A 9,641-nucleotide genomic window follows, 5' to 3' on the forward strand; every position below is an offset into this window, starting at 1 on the left:
CATAAAATAGGGATTTGTGGGTAATGTAGTTTATCTGTGTGGATCTTAAATTCAGATAAAAAATGCTGGATGGCTGCAGCACGGAGAATTGGTTGCATTTGTGCCGTGTTTGTTTGTTTGTTTTTGCCCTACAACGGCAGCATAACAAGCTGCTGATGTGTCTCAGTGCTGCAGATGAAGAACTAAACCAAAGTGCCAAATATTTTCCTTATTAGCTCCAGAGCAGCTCCCACCGTGACCTTGCTTGCACGTCCTTACAGTATGAGCGGTCTTCTGATTTTCAGTCCCACTTTGCCGTAATGAGCACTTAAGCCGAGGAGTCGCTCGCTCTCCTGCAGGAAGCCTCCCGGCTGCAGATTGAACTCCGGAGCATCAACTGTGCCTTTTCTCATCACACCCATAACCCAGCTCTCCTCTTACCATAAGTTAACTCTGTGTCCATGCCAACCAACACTGTAAACACTGTCCAGGTACTGCAAACCTGCACAAACTGTAGATGGATGTGTATATACTGTATGTGTGCAAGTGCTAAACTGTTTGTGCTGTAACTCCCTCTCTGTTGATAATTTATTGAACATTGTATTTATACATGAGACAGTGATAATAAAGCACCACATGAGCAACCGGAGATGTGTGATTATTTTCCCTCCTAAAATGTTTTTCCTGGATATCAAGAAGTTTATTAGTGTTGCTCTCGTTCTTCGCTTCTCTTCCTCCGATTTCTTTTTCTGGGTTTGTCTTTTTTTCCACAGCTGTAATTATTTATCAACAAAGGATTTCTGTAAACAAGTAAAACAGCCGCTCGTTTGAGTGCGAGTCAAATGAGAGCAGCATAAAGGCTTAGGAAAACGTTGAAGCATTAATTCTAGACAAAAGTTTCCCTCTTTGTTCTCCCATCACTCTTTCGCTCAACTTTTAATAGTAACATGTTATTGTGTAAATCTTCACTTTTGTTGAGTTGCTATTAACTTTAATAATTCCCTCTTTTTTCTCATCTTCCTGTCATCCGTCCTCATCATCCCGTTTTCCTGTCTGCTCCCGCTCCTCTCACCGTTTCCCCGCTCCTTTCCTTCCTCGTCCGCAGAATCGCATGCACGAGTCTTTGATGCTGTTTGACTCCATCTGCAACAACAAGTTCTTCATCGACACCTCCATCATCCTCTTCCTCAACAAGAAGGATCTGTTTGCAGAGAAGATTAAGAAGTCTCCACTCAGCATCTGTTTCCCAGAGTACACAGGTGAGATTTGGTTCACTTAAAGAGGCAGCATCACATTATTATAATGTTATTCCTTCATCAAAAACATACTTGCAGTGTTACCTTGGTTCTTTCATGCATTTTTGAGAAATCTTTCAATCTCCATTGTAACTGTCAAACTTATTATTTTTTCAATAACAGCTCCATTTTCTCATTATAAAAAACAAGATCAAGGTTTTTTTGTTTGTTTGCGGGTTTTTTTCTTGAGGCAGCAGCTTTATTATCCTATTAATCCGCTGAAAAAAATGAGACCTCAAGCTTTCTTTCATGAGAAACTCATTTCATTATCTCCTGATCTGGAGACATCGAGGCTTGAATTGTTGAAACAATATCTTTATTTCAAGCATAAATTTCTGCTGTCAGCTGTTTGAAGCTGCAAACATTAAAGCTTCACATTCCCAGGTTATCCCTAATCTCCTGTTGGGGATCTGAAACAAGAACCTTTGGGGGTATTTTGCACCTTAATCACCACTTTTACCTTCCCAAACGATCAAGTCCTTGATTCTAAAATTGGTCTCATCAATATTATTAGTATCTGTTTTTTATCCTGTCTGTTGTGTGGTTAGAAGGACTTTTTCTGAGCATTTACCTTGTAAAGTCTTCTTTTTGCTTTAGAAAACAAGACTATGTTTCAGACTCTGGTGGAACAAGCTGTTTTCCAGATTCGGTTTTATGGGGGCAGAAGGGCTTCATGCTTATCCAGCCCTGGAAACGCCACTCACACATTTATTTTAAAGACAGCAGGAGGTGAAATGACCTCAGGAAGAATCGTCCCAGTTTGGCAAAGGAGAAAAAATATGTCTGAATGGCTTAGGAATGTAGATCAGTTATTTACTTTTTTAATGATGATCTCTGTTTTACAATAGAAATTGATGATTTTTAACTAAAATCACCGTTTTAGTGATTCATCCAAGAAATACATGCTGTATCTGCAGTGTTGGTCCAGTAGAACTTCTCAAAATTTTATTCTGATTCAAACTTTTCTTTTTTTTATCTATACCTGCTTAAAACTGCTAAATAAATTGCAGTTTCATTTGCAATTGAAAACTGTGATGAACACAAACTTTGAGTTGCCTTTGGTCAGAGCTGTTTTTATGTTTCAGCTGTTCTGACTGCCAGTGATGGTTTTATATTTCCTGTTGGGACAGAAAATCAATTTTCTCCAACAGCTTTTGGCAGAAATGCAAACGAGCTCATCCAGCTGGACGTACTCTGGAGATCAAACTCTTGACCTGAAGCCTTAACCTTAAGATTGTTCTGTCAGAGAGCCGTGTGGACGTCCTGCTTCCATTTAAAACTGGATACGAAAGCACGAATGATTGATCTTTACTGTCTGAGTGAGATTTCCTGGAAATTAAAAACCTCAGGTCTGTCCTCTGATTAACAGCTGCCTGATTGAGGGCATTAGTTGTGCATGAGACCTTCAGATGTGGATTTACTGTCTCTGCATTATAAACCGTCTGAAAAATGTGCCACTTTAAATCTTGCGGTATGATTACAGCTGCAAGTTAGTCTGCAGCAGACAGAGGAAGATCGAGATGGTTGGAGGAACATAAAACCTCACTTCAAGAGGAGATTTACTTTACTGCATTTCCACAAGTGGAGAAATGATATCAAGTGCAGGGAGGAGAGGAAAGTTGTTGACAGTGAGAGTCTGCAGAAACAGCAGAGGGAAGCAGAAAGACTTCTTGACGTGGAAGTGAGAGCCAGATGTAGCGGTGACAGATAAAAGGAATAGACGTGCGTGGTACGCTATGATAAGCCTCTTCACACACTCACCCGTCTCTCACGCTGCTCTGATAGTCACACTCAGCCTTTCTGACAGGTTCCACCTTTTCTTTTTGCTGCGTCTGGTTCTCCCTCTCTGTCCAGCCAAATGTCTGAACACTCCTCATTCTCATCACTGGAAACACATTGTCTGATTTCATTTAATATGACAGAAATGCTTGGGTGGATTTGGAGGGTTTTGCAGCTTTGCATCCTTAAAGGAAAAGTATTATGGAAAATTCACATATTGCATGCTTTATGCATGCATATTGCATGCTTTACTTTCTTTTGGGTTTCTACCGCTTCTAAAAACAAACCAATCTGGAAATAAGTTGATGCTTTTTGGTGTCTGGTTTCAAAAAACCCCAGAATGAAACATCACAAATCAGCAGGAACTGCTCTGCAACCGAGCAACCCAAGCAGAGCTCCACCGCATTTGTTGAGCTGGTTTTACTGCTGTGCTTTGTACAATGACTGCTGGAAAAGACAAAATGTTTTGTTGACTTGTTGACTCATCCAGAAACCACTTGCTGCATTCATGTTGGTTGTGCAGTAGGCTCCACTTCTGCTTCTCAAAGATGTACAGTTGTACAGCTTTTTTTAAGTTGATTTGAGGGGCGTGGCCAGCAGCAGCTTATTTGGATTTAAAATGACAAGGGGCCGTAAATGAGCTCAAAATGGGTAGAACTGAGCAGACTAAAATCTTATTATCCCAGAATGTTTTTAAGCAAACAAATTTAAAGACGATGTTTCATAAAGACCATAGACTTATCCTAACCTGCTCTGTTTTCTGCTCATTCAGGACCCAACACCTACGAAGACGCGGCAGCTTACATCCAAGCACAGTTCGAGAGCAAGAACCGCTCTCCAAATAAGGAAATCTACTGTCACATGACCTGTGCCACGGATACGGGGAACATCCAGGTCGTGTTTGACGCTGTGACCGATATCATCATCGCCAACAACCTCCGAGGGTGTGGCTTGTACTGAGCGCGCCCACACACACCCTGGACCCCCCTCCCTCCACCCACCATCACCCTTCCTCCACTTTTCTCCCATCCTTCCTGTCCTCCTCCTCTTCCTCCTGATCCTCTGTCTTGTTCCTTTGGCACTGCTGTGGAAATGATGATGGCGATGATGATGATTCTCTAAAGAAAAACAAAAAAAAAAATCCAACTAGGTACATATTAATAATGAGGATGATTTAAAAACAAAATAGGCATACATGCATATAAATATAAATATATATATAAATCTATCTAATGTTTTTGGTTCTTGTGTCCTCTCTGCTCTGATTCCCCCCTGATGTTTTTTGTTTTTTGGGTTTGTTGCCAAGCAAACAAAATTAGTTTTAGTAGAAAAAAAACCCAAACCTGCAGCCTTGAAACATCTTGAACAAAGTTGAGGAAAGCCTCCGTTCCCGCTCTGTCAGTGGTCGACTGTGTGATTTTTTTCTTTCTTTTTTTTGTTAACAAAACCGAAGCCTGTACTTTTTTTTTTCTTGCATACTTTTTTATGTGTTGTTACTTTGACGATGATGATGCTGTTTTATTTCTTTGATGATCGTGTGTATATTTATTGAGTCTGTACACTGATTTTTCTCACTTCTCACCTGCACTTCATGTTTAATCCTGGTTGTTTTGGGCTGTTTTGCGGATTATTAATACTTTTTTATTTGCAGAAATATGTGTATATGTGAGCAGCACTAAAATGCACCTGACAAGTTGGATAAGAACGTTAAAAAAAATCTGCTAAAACTGACTTGATTATTTTTGATGTTTACATTTGATGTCCTTTTTTCTTTTTGAGTAACTTTTGACATCTTCACATTCAAAACCCAGTTTCCACCCAGGATCCCCAGTTTCCTGTTCCCATAATCTGGTCTTTGTCATTGGCCAGCCGCCGACCAGTCGGGCTCGAGAGCCAACAGGAAACTTGCTTACTGACTGAATCGTCTGTGCCGTGTAACAGAGGCACTGCGCTGTAGATAGCTGCGCTTTTAGAAGCAGGTAAAACTCTGCCTTCCTCCCCATAATAACCTAATAACATTCTCCATTTAAGAAAGCAAATTAATTTATTAATTTATTTATTGACCAATTGCCCGCCATCCTCTCTTTCCTCGCTGTCGACTCTTGCATGGCGCCCAGGCGTCAAGATTTGACCCTTCCCCCCTCCTGTCCTTTTCATTCTCTTCTTTTCCATTCCCAACACAAATAGCATGAGTTACTCAACTTTGTATAAAAAAGACCAGTTAATTGTTAAAACTTATAACATAAAGCTGCTTACGAGGGAAAAAACACTTAATAAAAAGTGAAAATTAAATGGAAAAACAAAAAAAAAAAATAAAAACATGTGGAAGCAGCAACTGAAGGGGAAAGCTGATTGGTTTCTGAATGGGGGGTTGAGGGATGAATTATGAGAATATGTCAGAAAAATGTGAGTTGAAGTTTCTGAGCAGGAACAGCTCACATGTGAAGCTTCGACGTGAAGAAAAGTTTAGATTTTTCCTGCAGCGACACAAAGGGCAAAAATCTCCCAGAGAAAAACCGCCTTCACCACCACACTTACCGGCATCATGACGATTTCTCGTGATTTGTAGCTACGGAACGTTTTCTTTCTCCATTTCACATGAGCCGACGTTCGGAGGACGGTTCCGGTCGGACGGTGAGCTGACGAGGAACCACGGAGAACCCGGTGTTGCTGTAACGCTCCGATATGTGCCCCGCCCCCAAGCCCTGCCCCCAGGCCCAAGCTCCGCCTCCTCTGCCTGTTTCCCTGCATTAGATCCATCTCCTCACTTTAGCCTGACTCAGAACGATTAAATATAATATTATAACAATATCTATTTTTTATTATTTCTGGGGGGATAAAAGAAAAACACTCTTTTTGTGGGGGAGAGCACGTTTCTGGCTGCATCCGCTAGTTAGGGATGCCGCATGTTAACACATCGGCGCTGTATAAAGTCATGCTCCTACTTCTTCTTCTTCTCTATCTCTTTTCAGTTTAGTGCACACCTTCCAGGTCTATAATGAAAAGCACAGTTCTCACCTCACACATACACACTCGCTCACACTCACACAGACACAATGAGTAGATTTGGAAATTTATTTATTCATACCTGATCTATGTTTCCCCCTCATCAATCTATCTATAGAAACCTCTTTCTTGCCTTCTTCATTTCTAGTTTTTAAAAAAGAAAATACTGTGTATAATGACACAATGAAGCTGTTATTTTTGCATTCTGTTCCTGTTATCCTCATGATTTATTTTTTTCTTACCTACGTTCTGTTCTTTACCCAGTGAATGCTTTTTTTCTGTGCAGCTTTTTTCTCTCTTTCTCTCCCTCTACTCTTCTTTAGTGAATGGTTGTTATTTCATGTGGGATGTCCGTGCTGGAAAAACCAATCGAATGTAGTGTTTACATTAAAAAGCCACTGTTTTCATGACTACAGAAAAAATACCTTCTTGTCTCTGATTTTCTGACTTTCGGCTGCAAGAAGTGAAACACATCGCTGTTTGTTTTCTATTCAACCTTCAAGTGACTAAAAAGTTCTACATGTACAGATGTGATCAAAAGTTTCCATCATGAACATTTAATACTTAAACCTTCTTTTTTCAGGGTGGATCATTGTAGAAGGTATGGCAGCAACACTTTTTAAAAGACTATTATTTTTCTCGTTTCATCTCAAAGAAAAGAACAAAACAAGACCATTCTGGACAAATATCTGCTCATCCATTTGTTACACTTCTGTTAAATTACAGTGAACCCCTGAGACTCTCTGTAAACATGCATAACAAAATATATCTCCATTAATATGCAGCCGTGCACCATGTATAAAGATCTGCAGTTTACTTTTGTTTTTGATCAAATATAAAACAAAAAAATAGTGAAAGACTGAATAAATTTAAGTAGCACCAGAATGACAAACGGGATCTAATTTCACAAGTCAAAAGTATTTTTATTTGATTTTCTAAAATCCCAAAATGTGATTTCTTGTTCACTTTATTAGCAATAACTATAATATTTAAAAAGAAGAAGTTATATTTTTGTGTAGGACAATTATTATAGATCAGTTAATAATATTTATCTTGTTTAAAAAGAAGGCATCCAGTTTGAAACAAAGTTTGAGCTCTGCTGGGGAAAAAAAAGCATCGTCAGCAAGAACAACATATGAGTCATCAAAATCTGATTCAGAATAAAACTTACTGAACCGATCAGGTTAAAGCAGCTGGAGTTGGGACCAGTAAATGGTTTCTGGATGGTAAGTCAACAACAAAACACTTGTGTTTCCAGTAGCCATTGTGCAGCGCATTCAGCAGTAAAACCAGCTGACCAAACATGTTGGAGCTCTGCCTGGGTTGCTAGGTAACGGGCTAGGCTTCACTGGGGTTGCTAGGTAACGGGCATTCAGGAGGTTTTTACAAACAATTCATTTTCTAGACAACAAAAAACATCTAATTATTGTTTAAAAACAAAACTTGGTCTGTTTTTAGAGACAGCAGGAACCCAAATCGAAGTACAAAAGTGTTCAAAACTTGAATTTAGCATAATAGGTCCCCTTTCACAGCAATACATCCTGTGGTGTTTTCTAAAAATATCTTTATAGATAAAATTTAATTGCAACCATGAGGTACAAAAGCTTTTCACACCCTGGACTTTCTCCCGTTTGTGAAGACAGTGATCACATTTCCTTTTAACAGTGAGAAACGGCAAGGAGACTTTTTATGGCGGAGCGAACTCTCTCAGCATTTATTGCCCTTCATGAAATGAAATCAGCGCTGGTGCTGGAAGCTTCCTCTGCAGAGACAGAGATGCATCCCTCTAATTTACTGCAGCGCTTCCTAACTGCTCCACATGGCTTTTTGCAGCTCAGGGTTGGAAACTAGATTTAAATGTTTTATCTGAGTGAACTATTTGGAACAAATGTTAAAAGTTACAGGTTTTATTGGGATGTTAATTCCATCCTGAGGTTGAAGAGTCAAAAATGTATCTTTACCTTCAACTAAGTTTTAGAGTAGATTGCAGTCACATGGCTTATAAATAAGATTTTTTGTCAAAACTTTCTCAGCTAAGAGTGGAAAAACAAGATAACGGGTGAATAAAACTGCAATTTAGAACGAGCCTTGATTGTTTTACTGTCAGAACCAGAACTGTCAGAAACGAACAATTTGGTTAAGGTCAGTCACAGCATCATGGCATCCCATGTCGTTTCTCTGTCCTTCTGGCACAGAAACTGTGGAGTTTGGGGATAAAGAGGTGAAACTTCACTTGCTTTATAGTTGGGACTGACTTTGAAACATCTGACTCGTTTAACGGCTTCCTGCCATTAAATTAGTGATTGTATCCTTACATCTTCTGGCCTTCTCCACACAAATTCCCAAAGTGCTTCTTGTTCTGCACACTCTTACACTCAACAGGAAATTGGATTCACTTTCTCCTCCTCTGTTGGTGCATTTACAGGAATGTCCCACAAAATACACTTAACCTCTTCCAGTGGGATTTATTACATGTACACGGATATCTATCTGTAATTCTGCAACATGAATACACATTTCGATAACTGGATTTCCTCAGATATAGCACAGAGAAAATGTCCTACACATCTAGTACTTATCCTGACATGAAGCATAATACAAAGCATCCTTGTCACTGTAGATGGGAAAGTCGATGTAAGTGGAGCTTTGAGGCAGAGAGCAACTGCTTTCATCCTCACTGCTGCTGCAAGGACCAGCCTGGTTCACCGAGTTCACACATAATAACAGAGAAGAGCAGGAAACAGAGCCTCATACATCTGCAAGAAATATACAGTTTTTTGCTTTGCTTTACTTTGCTTTTTATGTCTTTCCCACTGCTTTATAAAATATACATCGCCTATATTTTTTTCAGGGCAAAGATGTTTGCATTTAGTGGAGATGTGTTTGCAGCCGTTGGACGTTGCAGCAGCAACAGAGAATTTTGTAGTTTTTCATCAAATCAAGAACAAAATAAAAACAGAAACATTGGAGTGATAAATTTATTCGTCTTTTTGTAGATTTACTCTTTTCCTATCAAAGTTTATTGGTTTTTATTCACTTCATCGACTGACAGTTTAAGGTTATAGTGTCCCAGCAGGAGGTTTATTAATGTTATTCTGATTTGATCAGAATAAACAAGGTTCCCACCTGAAATATATGAAAAAAGGATGCAATGTGATATGTTCAGTGAATTACTAAATCTCAATTAAGATTCAAGAATTATTTGTAAAATGTCCAGAATTTGTGAAAATACTTTACTACAAAGATAAGTATAGTAAAATCGTTTCGTATGAGTCTGAAATTTCAGTATAAAGTTGATTTACAGGAACCAAATAGAAATAGGAAGTGATGAAATGGTAATGAATAGGCATGAACTGTGGCATGCATTGGTAAGGGGACAAATTAACCACTAACCCTGGAAGTGACTCTGCACTTTTCACTTATGTAAATTCTGCAGCGTGCCAAATTTATCAAGATGCTGAAACAATGTGGAGTCAGTTTCATGTGTGTTTATCTCCAGCTTTCAGTCATCCAGAGGAAGGAGCTGAAATTAGCTAAAACGCTAAAGCTGGCTGCAGTGTTGTCAATGTTTATATTCAAACT

At 39.2% G+C, this 9,641-nt stretch overlaps 1 protein-coding gene across 2 annotated transcripts in view; it reads left to right on the forward strand.

Moving 5' to 3' along the window:
• Positions 1–6,483, forward strand: part of LOC129373949 (guanine nucleotide-binding protein G(o) subunit alpha) — a 92,153-nt gene extending 85,670 nt beyond the window's left edge. Inside the window, exons 7-8 of one of the 2 annotated variants that reach the window (XM_055052155.1) lie at positions 1,085–1,238; positions 3,826–6,483. In XM_055052155.1, the coding sequence (XP_054908130.1) occupies positions 1,085–1,238; positions 3,826–4,013 (342 nt within the window). In that variant the 3' untranslated portion in view covers positions 4,014–6,483. The remainder of the gene's footprint in view (positions 1–1,084; positions 1,239–3,825) is intronic. The other variant, XM_055052295.1, reaches the window with a different exon arrangement.
• The last annotated feature ends 3,158 nt before the right edge of the window (positions 6,484–9,641 follow it).

The sequence above is a fragment of the Poeciliopsis prolifica genome, unplaced genomic scaffold (genome assembly GCF_027474105.1).
Source record: "Poeciliopsis prolifica strain line A6 unplaced genomic scaffold, Auburn_PproV2 SCAFFOLD001, whole genome shotgun sequence".
NCBI classification, from domain to species: Eukaryota; Metazoa; Chordata; class Actinopteri; order Cyprinodontiformes; family Poeciliidae; genus Poeciliopsis; species Poeciliopsis prolifica.